Genomic DNA, 17,466 nt, shown 5'->3' with positions numbered 1-17,466 from the left:
ACTTATATTATAAATCAGTCACTTATCTCAGGACAAGTCCCAGATATTTATAAACATGCAATTGTAAAGCCTCTCATAAAAAAGCAAAATCTCGATGTAAATGATCTTAGTAACTACCGTCCCGTCTCAAATCTGCCATTTCTTTCTAAAATCCTTGAAAAAGTTGTACTCAGACGTCTTTCACAACATCTCCATGAAAACAATCTATGGGAAAAATTTCAGTCAGCTTATCGTTCTTACCACAGCACAGAAACTGCTCTGTGCTGTGTTGCGAGTGATTTGCTTGATGTTTTAGATAACGGTTCTGTTTCTCTTCTGACATTGTTAGACCTTTCGGCGGCGTTTGATACTATTGATCACGGTATTCTCATTAAACGACTTAATATAACTTTTGGCTTGTCTGGGACTAGGTGCAGAAAACACACGCTTTGTATTAGTGGAAAAATTAGTCTGGCCTCTTTTGGCATGGAAATCTCATGTCTTTAAGAGTAAATATCTCAGCCCCCATTTGTCCAATTTTTATGAAATAAAAAGAATTGATTTGAATAAAATCTTGTCTTTCATTGCTGTGTTTTGTAAAAAATATTTTATAACTACAAAATTAATTAAAGAGCAGTGATTATGACCACTGTTTAGTTAAGTTACAACGGCGATCGCGTTTTGCCCTCCGACACTCTCTTTCACTTGCTTGATTCATTTAACAACTGCTCGGTCGTTTATTGGCGTATAAAAGTAAATCTGGCATCATTAGATTGGTTTTGATTTCCTCTTTCTTTCCGTTGATACTAATTAGTGCTGGGTCGAGTTTGAAACGATCAAATCGAGCGGGTTTTCGATCGAGTCCTCTAAAATCGAGTCGGTTTCGAGCGGGTTTCGAGTCAGTGACGTCATCGAGCAGTGATTCGTTTGAAAAAAAAAAAAAAAACACGAGCAACTCGTTTGCCACAGGAAACTTCACATACCCCTCCCTCTCTTATGTCTGTGGCTGGCTTGACTGCAGCTGGTTATGATGGGGGCTGCCAGATGGCCAAGTTCAAAATTGGTTACTAAGAAACGCTTTTCTATTATTATTCATTAAACAAAAAAATATTTTATTTTAAAAAAATGAAAAGATAAGTTTATCCAACTGTAGTCGATTGTTTTGTTAATCAAAACAAATGAGTTTTTCAAGGGAGTCAGAATGCTTGTGGTGTTTGGCTATTTGGGGTCTATTTGACTACTTGGGCAAGAAGAAATCTGGCTGTCTGGCAGCCTTGATTATGATCGTTCGTCGCATCACACACATACACACACACACACACACACACACACACACACACACACACGCCATCAAACAGTTGTTGATGGTGAAGGGTTGAGACCCCCCCCCCCCCCTCCCACCACCATCATCCCGCTGTCACCTTAACATTTCATATTTATGTCCGCCAAAAGTTGTCGGCCGCCCCCACCTCCCATAATTTGTCACTGGTCGTCATCGCCTCTTGTGTGTGCGGGAAAGGTCGTGCCTTTCATTTCATTATTTGAAAAATAAATGAACAAGAATGGTGTGTTTTTATTAGGTAGGTAGATAATAATAATATTTAGCAGGTTCCACACCCAGACACACACGGATTGCCCGGACACGATGATAACGATGCCGACGACAATGGATGACGATGATGATGATGATGATGATGATTATCGTGTTTCTGTTTAAAAATGAAATACTTTAGCAGGTTCCACCCCCACCCCCCACACGGATAGACCGGACCCGAAGATGATGATTGTGGTTTTGCTGGCTGTTACGGCTGTGATGAGGATGATGATAATGATGATGATGATGATGACGATGGCGCAGATGGTGATTATTTGTTTGGTCGCTCAGTGGTACGGTGTCTCTTGTCACAAAATCAAGCCTTGTCAATGGCCGGATGAGTGACAGTGATTGTTGAAAATTGTGATCCAGACGTTAAGTCCGTGTGTCAGTCACTTGACTCAGGTGTGAATGTATTCTTATCTTATAAGCAATGACGGGTATTGTAAAGAGCGTTAATACAAAAAGACTCCAAACAGCGATCGGTACCTACTGTACGAAATGGATGTATGGTCGATATGGCGTGCCGGAGGAATAAATTAAATTAAATATTGTGAAGTTCATTGAGCATGGTAAATCCTTGGAAATGCGCTTTGAACTAATACACCTGCTAGACAACTCCGATTCCAATATAAACGACTGATTAATATTCCCATATATAAACTATAGTTAGCTGAAAATCTTTCTTTGTCGGGACTCCAAAAGTATGGAACGAATTAGACAAAGAAATCAAAGGGTCTTTTAGGAGCACTGATTGATTTTAGATTGATTATTACATTGAAATGTGTTGATATTTATTTTATCCATTATTATTAGGGTGGTGGTGGTGGTGGTGATGATGATGATGATCCCGCTGATATGATGGTGATGATAAATAAATTAAACATAATTCCCTTTATTCATCCCATAGGGGAGATTCGTCTTTCGGGTCTATTCTAAGGGAAGACGGAATAACCCAAGCGATAGCCGCAGTGCAGCGCCGCAAATTTAGTTAGGGCAAGGTGACTTGCTCAAGACCACTCAGCGGCGGGTGATCGAACTCGGTACCTTTCGGGTGCCAACCAAAGACCGTACCGCTGCCCCTGATGATGATGATGATGATGATGATGATGATGATGATGATGATGATGATGATGATGATGATGATGATGATGGGAACTAACAAAGAATACACAGGCATCTAAAATTGAAACATTCCATATTCAAAGCTAATGTTTTACTTTAAAAAATTGAGCTTTACAATATCCACTAAATGTGATCAAAGCGCTTTGTAAAGGGGTCCCCGGTCAACAGCAACATTTGATATGTAGGACGGGACATGCCGCCTGTTAGGCGATATTACAATTTTTCAGACAAAGACAACGCTGTTAACGGCCAGGTACTCATTTTACACCTGAGTACGGTGAGAGAATGTGAGTAAAGAGCCTTGTCCAAAGACTCAACTATGCACCGAGCGCGAGGCTCGAACCCAGGACTTTCCGATCCCAAAGCGGGTGTCATACCACTAGACCATTATAATGCACGAGACCCATGGTCGACTAGAGTACTACCTATAGTTACGTCATGACTAGACCACATAGCCGCACTACTGTAGGAGTGTTCATTGATAGAGGGATGCGTGTGTGTCATAGAAATAGCCTTATGTGTGTGTGTGTGTGTGTGTGTGTGTGTGTGTGTGTGTGTGATAGTCAAACTTTAGTAGGTTTAATGAAGTCTTGTCACACACGCGTGATACACCTATACGAATTTCCCTGCCACTGCCACCCAGACACACTAACATCTGACAAGGAGTGAGGGCTGTGGAAGAACCACAGACTACCGTGTGCAAACATTGGCGATTGGTATCGGATGGCAAACTGTGATCGTTTGAATTTGAAATGATTCGAAACACTCGTTACCCCTCCGCTCGCTCGAATCCTGATCGTCTCAAGCTCGTCTCACGTGTCAAGATCGTCTCAAGCTCACAACCCGCCTGATCGTTTTACGATCGAGTGATCGTTTTACTAACTCGCTCTTCCGGCATTGAGATCGAGCACTGACTCGTGGCTTGGCGCTCGATCGTCGATCGAGTAAAAGCGATCAAATAACCCAACACTAGTTGATACGATGCATGCTGGGATAGCTGCTGTCACTTGAGAGAGAATGCAGGTTAAAGTGATCGAGAGGCACGTTTTGATATAAATTCCGATTCTCGAAGTCAAAATTGTCAACTCGGATAGTGTCACAAGAGAGCCTGATAAATATCCCATTTAATGGTGGTAAATATAATGAAATCCATCCATAAACGGCGGAGCCATTAAAGTAAAACCAAACCCGCTTACAGAAGAGACGACCTATGGCCGAAGAAGATGGCAGCTTGGCTATGGAAAACCCCCCTCCGCCGATTATCGATAACGACCTCGTCAGTCAGGAGGTCAATAAAGATGCACGATTCAATCTTTTAAGAGGTAAGTGTGTGCTAGCAATAAATAAATGTTAGTATATGTTTTTAGTTTTAGTATTAGGGGGGAAAAATACTATTAAAATTTCTAGAATAATTGTGAGAAGTGAATTCGAATAACGGAACAGCCAATGTGAATGGAATGTTGACGCGTCCATAGATATCATGGCGGTCGTATCTCGGTGTATTGAATAAACTTAACAAACTTATAACAATAAGTAAACAGAAGTAATCATGCATTTTTGCAATATATTCAGGTCTTTTTACTCCATAATCGATTAAATTACTAGTGGTTGGTTCTATCTAGAAGCGTGATCATTCTATGGTGGCAATGTCTTTCGTGTAGCATTCTAATTCTAATAATAATGCCATCTTTTTTTCATAGATTGAGTATAAACACTGATTTAATACAATACAATGATCTAATAAATAGATTTGTTCGCTTTTTATCCCTGTTAGTTGGTAAGATTTTTTGATACTTTTATCTATTTTATTAAATTTAGAGCTTATTATAAGCCTTATATGTGCGGCAATCAACTGTAACCAAATTGTTGCAGATACGAGTACTGGAACCTTTTTTGTCCAGTCCTTAATGATTTATTTTGTGTGATGTAAACATTTTTCTTTTTACATTATATCAGAAATTTAGTATTGAGATTGGTTCAGTTTTTGATATATTCATATTAATTTACTGTTGATAGTTTTGTGTTCTGGTAGTAGTAACAATGAAACCAGCAAGGGATTACTTCTTGTTGCTGAACTCAGTTTACTGGTGTAGTTTTTGTTTTTTTAATTTTCAACAAAAAAAAAAAAAAAAAAAATTAACCAATCTTCATTATATTTATTTTCGTCCTGATTGTAATTTTGTGTTTTCTTCCGCAGATGGAGAACTTTACACAGCTCTAAAAAAGCATCTGTTGATGGTGGGTAAAGGCAGACGCCCTGAATTGCCAAAAGTGAATGCCCTGACGAATGGAATAATTCTCCAGCTGTACTTTTTGAAAGAAGAAGCGGATGTGAATTACTCGATGGTAAGTTTATCACCATTCAAATGAAAAAATTCAAAATGATTATTAACTCACTGAGGACTGGGACCTACAAAACCTCAACATGTGCGGAGGACTGGGCTTTTTTGTGGTATACAAAAAATCATAATAAAAATCCAATTACGTCTAATCTCTCCATTCTTACATACAATCAACACACAGTTATACTAAATGCAAAACAAAACAAATCGTGATATTTTGATTGTACTTTAATTTTTGATTATTTTTTAATTATTTTTTTTTTAAACCATATAATTTTGGGCCTTTTCTGAAAATTTGTGGATCTTTTGAGAAACGACGATTTTCATAGTCACTGCTTTAAAAATTTGTAAATAGAAACGTTAACGACGGACTTCCGTCATGTTTACGGCAGCGAAATAAAAATCACAACAATTATTTTATGTGTTTACAATTCATATCAAAATTAAGTGAAACATAAAATAATAATCACAATATTTCACACACTTTGATTTCACTTTTTTTAGTTCTTACGACAAATATTTTTTCTACCACATAGTTGACCATGATGTGTTAATTTGTTGTTTTTTTTTGTTTCATTGCAGATGCTGTCGTGGTTGCAGAAGCTTTTCCCCATCACCACAAATCATGTTACAGAAAGTCGCTTGTGTCATCGGATCAATGCACTATTTGCCTTAAGTATTGAATTGACTAAGGATGATTTTCAATCCCTGTTGCAACAGACTCACGATTTTTAAAATTTACCCCCTGTTTTGCTTTCTCTCGGCATAAAAGATGTGGACCCAACCTCATATGATAAGCCCCCAATTAATGATGTGACTAATGAAGTTGTAATCCTTTTACATAAGCTAATGTCTAGGGAAAAAAAAACGGATGCTGTTCTAAGAAAATGGCTGGTAAGGCTTAGTTCAGCTTGTGCAACATTAAGTGAAAGTAAATTGAGAAACTCTGTTGCACGTGCTTTGAAGATTCACAGGCAGTTAATCAAAAGAGGAAATAAATCGGAATTGCAAAATTTTTTTGATCAATTTTTTATTATACGTAGCCCGGATGGGAACTGTCCACAGCCCATTGTTGAAAATGATACCATACCTGAAAAATGAAAACTAGTAAACAAAGGTGTTCAAGTTTCCTTTGACTAGGTATCCCAAACTACCGCTGTGTGACAGGCGAATTTGCCGGGATCGATCAAAAAGTGGGGTGTTAATATCTGTCTCTCTCTCTCTTGAATTAAACTTTATTTAATAAAAAAAAGGATAATATTATATTTCAATATCTGCTCTACAAGATGAGCTAAATATTTAAACTATTCAAGCTATGTGAACTTTTTAACAGCTATTCAAAAACGCTCTCATAAAGAGATCCGATTGCAAATTTTCGCTGTGAAAACTGCGTACCGATCGACCGAAATTCGGGTCTCGTCACAAGATCTGCTCGCGCTAAAAGCTGAACGGACCAACAGCTGTGAAATCAAGTGTGGGAGAATCTCCTTTTAATGCCCTTTCGTGTGGTGTAATTTTTTCGTTTATAAACACAACAAAAATATTATTAAAATTTAACTGAATTTGCCCTATTTTTGACTGAAAATTTGACTCTCTTAACGGTTAATAAACGGCGAAAAAATTACACCATAAAAATCTGCAGCATTTGAAGGCTATAATATCAAAAATCCAGCATGCTGGCTTGATTCAACACATAGCGCCATCTTTAAAAGCAAAGCCTTTGTTTCCGCTTTCTCTTTCTTTCTCTCCTACCGTCCGACGCGTGAGTTGATACACTGCCGGTGACCGAGACCGATTGTAACGTTTCCAAACAGCCATCTAGAATAGTCAAAAGTGTTTCAATTATGGACATGGACTTACTTGAATTATGTGGTAAGTAAATCTTATTGTTTTTTATTTTATTACGATCGGTGTTTGAGTAGATCGAAGCTTTTCTCTTTCTTGTCTTAATCTTATCATGATACTGTTTTCTCCACTCACTTTTCTGAATTAATGGATAATGTTTGTATTCGTGTTCATTCATGAAGGCTATTATTATTATTATTATCATTATTATTATTATTATTATTATTATTATCGGAGCCCACCGATCGCTAAGAATGAACGTGTCATCATTATCACTGATACTTCTAGATGAAAAATAAAATAATAGAAACTGGTCGTGTCAGTGTCCGTCCTGACTGCTAGACTTGTGCTTGTGATCCTACTGACTACTAGTACTAGGAAATGGAAAGTATCACACTATCGACGTCTAAGTCTAGTTGTTTCTCAATTTTCTGAAATTTAGATTAATTAAGTCAAGCTCATTCATTAAGAAATTATTGACAATTGGGACGAAATCTGGTGCACATTGTTTGATCTTATAATAATAATCTTAACAGGATTGCTCCATTCTTCATCAGGTGTCATCAATGAGTGGTATCTAACTTGTTTGTTTTTCAATCGTTTTTTTAAGATCCAGTTTCACCCATGCCATGATTGATGGAACTATTACTATTATACTATAGTGACTCAAACTCCAGTTTAAATTTAACTTTTAACCTTTTACTGTATAGACTACTTGGTAGAAAGGCTTGTTTTACTTTGATGCTATGGGATTGACTTGGTGATGGTTGCTTGTTTATAATATAAGTTTTAGATTTATATTAAATTCTTGAATCCTGCCTGTTTGAATTTGACAGTTGAGTTTTGATTGATGGTGTTGATGGTAATGAGGAATCATTTCGCGCGTTGAGCTTGTTGAAATACGGGGTAAGGCGGTGTATAGAAACTATTTATTATTATTATCACATCTCAAATAAGTTTGAACATTTTAATTCTCCATTTTCAGATGACGAACAAATGAGTCGTCTCAGGGCTTCATTTTTGATGAAGGGGGAAAGGTCGTAGACCTGCACTCCCACCTGTGCAAGTGACACCTGTTTGTCCAGCTTTATCATCTGCGCTTTGAAGCCAAAACGACAGTGTCTGAGGTAAGGTTTCTATGAATATACGACACATCTGTTTTCGTTGTCACAGGCCACCATTATATTTTTTTGATAAATATTTTGGTTGTTTTTGATGTTTTTTACTGCGCTAATATTATCAGTACAGTGAGGCTAAACCAGCTTATGATTTGATTTTTTTTTTTTGTAAAACACAAGGTCCCGCTATGGAGCTTTCAGATTCATATAAGTTCATGATGGTCGCGAGTAGATTTTATTGTTAACATGTATGGTTGAGTTTATTTGGGTTTGTAGTTACAAGTGACTGAGTGACATAGACAAGTAAAAGACGTGTTTATGGCTCTTTTTATGATATAATTTAAGCATGCCTGCAACAGTCAGCAATTAGCAATGGGCCATGTGCTGTTGGTATAATAGCACTAGTTGAAAAATGGAATACAATTAAATTCTAAACCATCCCTGTGTTCCTCTCTCGAGCAAAGTATATTAATTTTTTCATACCTAATCCTTATCTTTTTTTAAACTTGTTGGATTCTGATGTATTATCAAGGGTTATCTTTTTGTATAAGATTCTATTTTTTTTCTGTTCTAATATACTAATGCATTAGTTATAAGCCCTTCAATATTTTCTGGTTATTTTTTCCCTTCTAGGTGGAACAATGGTTCTCCATGTTAAGTCAAGTTATCCTGTCAATAGTATCTGGCGAAAAATTTTGAAGGTGGTGAAGGCGGCAAAAGGGAAAGATAAAACGTTTTTGAATGCACCTGTGGATCTTCACCACATCAGTGATGCCCTCAATGCCATTGGTGTAGACATGACATTGGAGAAGAACAATTTTAAAAAGACTGTTGTGTCAAAGGAAATTGCTGTGGACCTCGGCAATTTTCTCCTGAAACATGGACATACTTATGGAGACTTCCATAAATTTCTAGAAAACATATCGCCTTCTCCTGTGATTTGCACGAGAGAGAAGTTACGAGGCATGTATCTCGCTGCAGATACAAAGAAGGGGAAGCTGATAAAAAATATCAGCAGGGACCCAGCAGCACTTCAGGCATGGCTCAGGAAACCCTTCTTTCCCTGTCATCTGACGGAAATTCAGCTAAACTCTCCTCCTGCCACAGCCACAAAGCCACCCTCGTCATCGCCACCACCACCACCCCCACTGTCATCTACTGTTGACTGGCCAGCACTGAGTCCTCAGCCAACCGTTTTATTTCCTTCATCTGTACTACCATCATCGAGTCAACCTTCTACTTCTACTAAGATTCTCAGCTCACCACCACCGTCGTCTACTGTTAACTGGCCAGCACTGAGTCCTCAGCCAACCGTTTTATTTCCTTCATCTGTACTACCATCATCAAGTCAACCTTCTACTTCTACTAAGATTCTCAGCTCACCACCACCACCGCCATCGTCCTGCATTTCTACTGTATCTGGTTCTACCCCTCATCTCTCCACGAATATTAATTCTCGGAATGTGTCCACACCTGATTCATGTTCAGCACCACTACCATCATCGTCATTCACTTTTGGTTCTACCCCTCTACCCTCTACGTCTGTTTCTACTCAGAATCCAGCCAAACCTGAATGTACCCCTGCATTGATCACTTCTGTTTTATTGCCAGAATCTTTTTCAGAGTCCCACATCCCACTTTCTTCCACAATTGTTAATGTTGACCATGTTAGAAGATTATCAAAGTCTGTCTCTTCCAAAAAATTGTTTTCATCTATAAAGTCGATTCATCAGAATGTAATATTTTAAAGAAAGACATTTTTAATTTAAAATTAAAGAACAAAACTTATGTCCGATAGAGCGGCAAATATGAAACTTTTGAATAAAAAAATTCATGAATGGCGTAAGAGTGTTTTGCATGATGAGGAATATAGACGGTCTATGTACACATTTTTTGTATTGTAACGCGCATTTTTTGCTTGGTCTATCTAAAGCTGTTGAGAGTGCTGTGTTAGGATTTGAGAGGGATGTAATTAAAGTGGGGGTTCACTTGGGAGGGACAGTCAGCAAAAGTTTAATCATTTTCAGTCTAGTATTGGTAAAGAAAGTGCAGCCTTACGTGCTATAAGACTAACTGCAGAAGTATTGGGACCTCGGGGGGATGAGAAAAATGGGGCAAGGGAAGAATGGCTAAATTATTCTGAAGCTAATAATATTAAGTCTCAGTTTTGCAGTTTTAGAAGTAATCGTTTCAATAATATATTTGAAAATGCTCTTGCTCTTTTGTACCATCATAAACATGTTCCTGATTTTCTAGAAAATGAAGTTTCAGGTGACAATTTAAAGCTTCAAAGTATTGTTGCAGATTTGAGGGATAGTAGGGTAATTTCTTTAGTTGCTGCTATTTCACTGTTTAATCTATCACTGGGCCATACTGGGAGTTGATGAAAAGTAAAATTCCTTATGGGTCATTCCCCTCTTATGTCAAAAAGATTGATGTTATTTTTGAGAAATTTATTTGTTAAGGATGATTACTGATGATGAAGCAGAAGCATCTTTTTGTCAACTGCTGTCAAACGAAGGGTTTCAGATTCTGATGTTGATTGAATAACACTATGAGATTAAATTCAAGCTTCAGTTTAATTACAAAACCAGATAGAATGGACGTTTCAGGTTTCTCCTTTGTCAACAAACAGGATGAACCAAACAGTATAGATGATGTGGTAGTGCCGTTAAGTTGAATGCGTTTGTTGGTAAAGGGGAAACACGAAACATCCATTCTTCTATCTGTTTTTATAGTTAAATTGAAGCTTACATTCAATTTCACATTATTTATCGCTTCGAGTAGCAACATTTACATTATATTGATTAATGAAATTATGTATCTATTTCCATCACTTTACATTTGATCAGTGACATGCTTTGTTTAAACAATTGTTGTTTCTCATAATTATGTACCTATCATGTAGCTTTTCTGATTTTTACATATGTTTTATTTACTCATCATGTTTAGCGTCAAGCAAGATGGCTTTCTATTATTTCAACATTTTTAACACGTCTGAGTGTACTTAAACACTTTAATATGTTTTTTTTACCTGGAAGTTTGTATTCATACAATAAGGGAGTCCAATATAATGTCTATTTCTATTTAAACATTTTATAGATGCATGTAAAATGTGTATAGTGGAGAGCCAATGATAACCCTTATACTCATACTGATGTTGGGCTATTAGACCATAATAGCAATATTATAGTCCGTGTTTAAATTAATCTTTATCATTTATAGGCTATGTGGATATGATCAGCTTCCAGAGTCCACGTATGTATAATCTGTTATTAGATATTATATTGGACTCCCTGTATGAATATGAACTTCCGGGTAAAAAAACATATTAAAGTGTTTAAGTACACTCAGGCGTGTTAAAAATGTTGAAATAATAGAAAGCCATCTTGCTGATGCTCAACATGATGAGTAACAAGAGCGCTAGGATAGGTTTGCCTGGTGTCTGTGCATTTATATGCATTAAAGCGTGTCCTTATACCGTTGCCTTAGTTATATAAACTAAAATGTGTTAGGGCAGGGCGTTGAATTTTAGGTTGATTGTTGAGGTGTCTCAAAATATGTACTTATGGATAGGTATTAATTTTCATGTTCGTGGGTTGCATTGGATATTGTATGCTTTTGTGTACTGACTTTTTTGTCTAATGTTTTTATTTATTTATTTTATTTGATCGACTGTGCGCCACCAGTAGGTGCAGCATTAACTTCCATTATTGTGTTAGGTCGTGGTATGAATTTTTGACTTTTCCCCCCTTTTTGACATATATTTCTGTTGATTTTCGAGAGCTTAAATCTTGATTTCTTCTCATAACTCTGTTTTTGTCATTCTTATTGTGAAAAGGACATAAAATTTGGATTCCCCATCCCTCGAATCATTTGTATGTGAAGTTTCATAGCCATATCTCATCATTTAAATTTTTTGTAGCGGAAACACTGTTTATTTCTCAAAATGTCTTCCTTTGGCGATTTCGGCCTTTTTTCGAATTTTGAGACGTAAAATCTCAGTAATTATTGCCTCTATCTCTCTGAAAAAAATTGGGCTTACTGTCTGGTGCCAGTTCTAAGGCTCAGATAAGTTTTATGCCTTAATTTAGATTACTGACGAGTCTGCAAAGTGCCGAAGATGGTACATCTGGCGATTTCGGTGAAATTATTTTCACGCGGGTCATGTTTTTTCTTGATTTTGATGCTGTATAGTAACTGAATTATACTAGGTGAATATTTGTTTGAGTATTTTTCTTATTCTCTATGTCCATGGCTTGCGATTGCTTGCAAATTATTCAATTTTGTTATTATTTTGTTTGTTTTGATGCACCTTTAACTTGCTGTTTGGTAGCATGTTCTGTTAGTGTACGAAAATTACAAGTTATTAAATAAATAAAAAATTCGTAACTTTTTTATTTGTTGTCCGATTTTAATCATTTAAAGACTGTTGTTCATGGTTTGACAATCTGTATTTGTTCAATTCAAAATAACAGCAGTTTTCTGCAGTTGAAATTTTAGTTTGGGATACCTACTTTGACTGTTTTACTTGTGGACAGCATAAAATGACTTTAAAAGAAAAAGATAACATAATATTAAGGGAGGACCTGTAGTCAAAAATCCATTTTTGATTGTAATGCTAATATTGCTATTCCCGTGTTATTTTAAGGTGGTAGGAGGTCTAATTTGATGATTAACACCAAAAAAAGCCAAAAAAAATTTTTTTTTTTAGACATAGTGAGAAAAAATAGACCAAAAATCCCAAAATTTCGTACAGTAATGCAGCCAAAACCAACGAATAGATCTCTTCCAAATTTACACACAATGTTTCTTACAACAAGAGCTATACCATGACGTAAAGGTTTAGCAATAGTCCTGAAAATAAATTTTTAAGAATTTTTTTTCGATTTCGGCTGAAAATTTGGCGCGGAATTACAGTAAAAATTCGATTTAAAAATTCATAAAACTGCTCAATTTTAGTTTACCCCAAAACCCCTACGTCATGGTACAAAACACATAAGAAAGATTCTGACCAAATTTGAAGACAATCTGATGGAAAATAATCCAGATATGAATGTTAGAAAATCAGAAAATGACGCAAAATGGAGTTTTGAGAAAACGCAAAATTTGTCTTTAATTTGATAATAAAGTTAATTTTGCAGACAAGCAAAGGAAAACATCCATCAAAATTTCAAAGTATATTCAATATGGAACAAGAAAACAGTTAAATTTTGTACATTTATCAAATTCTGAAAAAATTATGATCGATTCGCTAACCCATACCCCTAAGAAAAAATTTGCGGAAAAATTGAATGATATCAGTTTTTTACAAAAAAATTAATTTAGCGATCAAATATGCTTTATATTTATACAACTCATCAATTAAATCTCATAAACTAATAATGTGATGTATAATTTGATGTTAAACACCCAAAAAAAACTCAGAATTTTTTAAATAAAATTTTTAAGGGGCATTATAGGCTAAAATTAGACGTAAAACCCTAATATTTCTAACATAGATGCACCAAAAACTAGCATATAAATTTCTTTCAAATTTAAACACAATGTTTCTCACATAAATAGCTATATCGTGATGGAAGAATTTATCAATAGTCTGGAAAATAAAATTTTTAGAATTTTTATTTGATTTTGACTGAAAATTTGGCGCGTATCGACAGAAAAAAATGAATTTAAAAATTTATAAAATTGCTAAATATTAATTTACCCCCAAAAACTTCCATTATGATGTAAAAGACATCATAGAAAAGATTCTGAATAAATTTGAAGATGATCTAAAGGAAAATGGATAAGATAGGATTGCTAGAAAATCAGAAAATGACATAAATCGGAAATTTGAGAAAGCGCAAACTTTTTTAATAATTTGACATTGAGACTGATTTTGCAGGCAAGTAAAAGAAATGATCCATCAAACTTTCAAAATATGACCATTATAGGACAAGAAAACAAGAAAACTTTATAATTTAATCTAAGTTTTAAAAATTTATAATCGATTCGCTAACGCATACACCTAAAAAAAAAAATACTATAAAATTCAATTTTTTTCGTATTCAGAGATAAAATAATTTTGAGGTCAAATATGATTTATATCTTATGAATTCATTATTGTAATCACAAAAACTAATTATTTACTGTATACAATAGATTATAAAGAGATTTCTAGATATATTAAAAAGTCTCGAAATATGATTTCGTAAAATATGATATGGCGCGCTACCCTCATTTTTCAATGCTGCTTGAGAGACAAGTCATATAAAATTAGATATCTAGTCAATTTTAACTGCAAAATCAATTCTATTTTAGACAATAAAACAGCTAAATGATGCAAATAGATATAGCTCAGAATAAAAAGCAATTTGCTTTCCCAAACCCCTTGGAAATAAATTCCTTTCGCCTCAATGCAGGAAAAATCAACACCACTTGTTTGCCACCGCTTTTTTAGTACCGTAGTTCCACAAAGAGGGTTGATCTTGCTCTGGTTGGTAAAAAAAAAAAAGAGATATTTGATTAGCAATTTTTGGAAATACATTATAAGTCATTGACATAAAATGCATCTGTCAAAGAAAGACCAATAAATAAAATGGTCATCATTCACACCAACACAGTTGAAATTTCATTGTTTTTACATCCACAGAACAGAACTCTTGGCGACAAACAATTTTCTGTTATTAAGTTAATATATTTAGTAGTAATTCATTTCAAATGATGTTTTATCATTTTCATGTAAAGGCGCTATGGAGATTTGGAAACATTACTAACCAGTGTCAAAAAGTACATGCAGACACTCTGCTGTGCTGGCCCAGATGACGGTTTGCTGGTTGATCACTTTGCCACAGGAGGGCCTCAACACACCTTTCCAGAATAGCCCGTGAGCCAGCATCTTTATTTATTGTCAGGACACCAGTACAGTCAACTGAATTCTTTCATGTTAGCTGTCGATGAAAACAAAAAATTAAATTAAATTCACTGCAGTGAAAATGGCACATATGCCAATGCCATTGCTAAAGTTTAAAACAACAACAACAATATATAATAAAATAATAATAATCATAATATAATAATAATAATAATAATAATAATAATAATAATAATAATAATAATAATAATAATAATAATAATAAAATAAATAATTTGGAAAAAAAAAATTATCTAACACTAACATTGTCATTATCATTATCCTAGACATTTCAAACACTACTAAAACTGCTACCACTACAGACCTTATCATTATCTATCATTGCATAGATATTTACTCTCTCTTTCTCTCCCTCTCTATCACTATCTCTCGAACATAACATTCCATACCCAATTTTCCTATATAAATCCCCCCCCCCGGCCCCCCCCCCCCCCCCCCCCCCCAAAAAAAAAAATTGAAAAGTGTGGACGATGTATGCAGTATCAGCCAAAATAAAGATAATTACAATAACTGAATGAAAAGTATTTTTTTTAAAAGGGTCCTGATCCTGAGACTGAGAATGTCTTTTCTTCTTGTGAGTCGCACGAACTTCACGAACCCTCTTGACACTATTGACAGTCTTGATCTTGACAAATTTGGAAACATATTGACTGGGAATCGAACCTTGAAACATCTGATCAGGTCTAGGTTTTATCGCCTGACATGGAGGGCTGATTTTGTTTGGGGAGGGGGGGGGGGGGGGGAGTAGTAGTATTTTATTATTGTTTGGCCCTGTTATTTTTCATAAAATAAAGTTAACTTGCGATAACAACGAGTGTGTCAGCTGATGCACAGTCGAACAAACACACAATCTCACAAGGCATGTTTAGTTATAAAAATAAGCAATATATTAAAATGTGGTGTATTTCTTATGCTTACCTTGTAAACTGAGTATTCTGTGACTTGAATAGAGTGAAGAATTACCAAAGTTCATCAAAATCAACTTGTAATGCGATGAGTGAGGTCCAAAAGCGAATGAATTCATAATATTGTAAACAAAGGCAGGGACAGTCAGGGAGTGGCCATTGACGCTATCGTGGTGCATTGTGGGTCACTATTGCCACGTTTGAGGATAAATTTAGATCGGAATCATGTTTTGTTACTAAATTTAGACGCACCGTGACCTGACCTCTCAAATCAACCAATGAGAGCTCGTGACGTTGTATAAATGGTATTCACTATTTGACCTTGTGATAATTCATGTTTATAATCATGATGTCGATGTTGCCAGATTGAAAAAGAGAAATGGCTAAGCTTTCCATCGATATGCACCATGACCGGGTGGATAGGCTTTGAATAGCTCTTGTCAAGACCCAAACATTTGACAATATAGACCTTTAGAAAATAAAACGTGGATACCTACGTTATAAAACTGCATCAAAAACACGTTTTTAATTGAAAATATGAAATTTTCTTTATATTTTAGGATTCTAGAATAATTAAACTACCTGAAAAGTGGACTAGCCCAATTTGGCCGAAAAAATGTTTTTTAACCAAAAATGACTACAGGTCCCCCCTTAATGTTGCAGGACAAAATTAAATCTCTTGAGAAGGAAAAGGCTATATGGAAAAATAGAGAGAAAGAGTTAGTTGATAATTTAGAACTTCAAAAATCCCAGTTGTTTTATAAACGAAATGTATTGTTGAAAAAGGCTAATGCTGATTTAACATCAAAAATGTCAACTTTACAAAAAGAGTTAGACTCCAGTCGTCAGGAAATTTTTGACCAAAAGGAAAAGCATGAGGGCACGAAACGAAAACTGAAAATAGAACAGACAATGAAAAGTAATCTTAAAAGAGTAAAGAAAGAATTAGTCGAACAGAATGAAACCTCTATGAATGCTCTACGTGTTCTTTCTGAACCAGATATGGCTAATTTAAAAGAAAATCATCATAATATATACTCTGATAAAGTTAGGCAATTGTATATAGCTTTACAGGGTGAGGCTAATGTGGCCTCGACACAAGCAACCAAAGTCGTAATGTTGGTTGCCAAGTATCTTTTCAACACTACTTTAAATACAAATGATTTACCATGTTCTAGAACTTGCCTTAATTTTATGGACGAAGCACATCATGTTGCCAAACAACAAATCGCAGAAAAAATATTACAATGTGATACTTTTACATTTGGTAGTGATGGGACATCCCGTGAAAAGAAACATTTCATGGAACATCATGTTGTTCTTGTTGATGGGTCCATGCTATCATTAGGGTATTCAGAAGTACCAAATGACAAAGCTGAAACTCTTCTAGAGAAAAGTTTGGATTTGTTTGATGAACTATCAGATGTACATAGTCTTTCAAATTCTGATATTGATAAAAATGTAATTTTTAAAAGTATTCTAACAAAATTAAGATGTTTAATGAGCGATCGGGCATCCAACATGAAATTGTTTAACAAAAAAATGTTAGAGTTCAAGAAAGATCTGATAGGAGAAGATGCAGCCATAGAGTTCTTGCATTGTAATGCACATTTTTTGATAGCACTTTCAGATGCATCAGAGA

The 17,466-nt window shown here is 35.3% G+C and overlaps 2 protein-coding genes and 1 long non-coding RNA gene across 3 annotated transcripts; 2 read left to right on the top strand and 1 right to left on the bottom strand.

Annotated features, from left to right (window-relative positions):
- Positions 1 to 3,673: 3,673 nt before the first annotated feature.
- LOC144961980 (uncharacterized) lies at positions 3,674 to 5,896 on the top strand. The gene is made up of 3 exons (XM_078894987.1): positions 3,674 to 4,020; positions 4,896 to 5,044; positions 5,623 to 5,896. Exons 1-3 carry the CDS (start codon positions 3,909 to 3,911, stop codon positions 5,773 to 5,775), a joined length of 414 nt encoding a protein of 137 aa, XP_078751113.1. The 5' UTR covers positions 3,674 to 3,908; the 3' UTR covers positions 5,776 to 5,896.
- Positions 5,897 to 6,448: 552 nt separating this feature from the next.
- Positions 6,449 to 15,133, top strand: LOC144961979 (uncharacterized). The gene is made up of 3 exons (XM_078894986.1): positions 6,449 to 6,912; positions 7,871 to 8,012; positions 8,637 to 15,133. Exon 3 carries the CDS (start codon positions 8,645 to 8,647, stop codon positions 9,749 to 9,751), a length of 1,107 nt encoding a protein of 368 aa, XP_078751112.1. The 5' UTR covers positions 6,449 to 6,912; positions 7,871 to 8,012; positions 8,637 to 8,644; the 3' UTR covers positions 9,752 to 15,133.
- Positions 14,874 to 16,003, bottom strand: LOC144961981 (uncharacterized). The gene is made up of 2 exons (XR_013643329.1): positions 15,838 to 16,003; positions 14,874 to 14,935 (listed from the first exon to the last, which is right to left on the bottom strand). It is a non-coding gene; the product is annotated as an uncharacterized LOC144961981 (long non-coding RNA).
- Positions 16,004 to 17,466: the final 1,463 nt, after the last annotated feature.

This window comes from Berghia stephanieae, unplaced genomic scaffold, assembly GCF_034508935.2.
Source record: "Berghia stephanieae isolate SIO BIC M18660-M18661 unplaced genomic scaffold, UCSD_Bste_1.3 scaffold521, whole genome shotgun sequence".
NCBI classification, from domain to species: domain Eukaryota; kingdom Metazoa; phylum Mollusca; class Gastropoda; order Nudibranchia; family Aeolidiidae; genus Berghia; species Berghia stephanieae.
The sequence above is the reverse complement of the archived record's forward strand: the minus strand, read 5'-3'. Positions and strand labels throughout refer to the sequence as shown.

Excerpts from the sequence above, each read along its gene's own strand:
- LOC144961979 (XM_078894986.1), top strand. The coding sequence starts at position 8,645 with ATGGTTCTCCATGTTAAGTCAAGTTATCCTGTCAATAGTATCTGGCGA.
- LOC144961980 (XM_078894987.1), top strand. The coding sequence starts at position 3,909 with ATGGCCGAAGAAGATGGCAGCTTGGCTATGGAAAACCCCCCTCCGCCG. Across the intron at positions 4,021-4,895 it reads ACGATTCAATCTTTTAAGAG|ATGGAGAACTTTACACAGCT; the intron begins GTAAGTGTGTGC and ends TTTCTTCCGCAG. Across the intron at positions 5,045-5,622 it reads CGGATGTGAATTACTCGATG|ATGCTGTCGTGGTTGCAGAA; the intron begins GTAAGTTTATCA and ends GTTTCATTGCAG.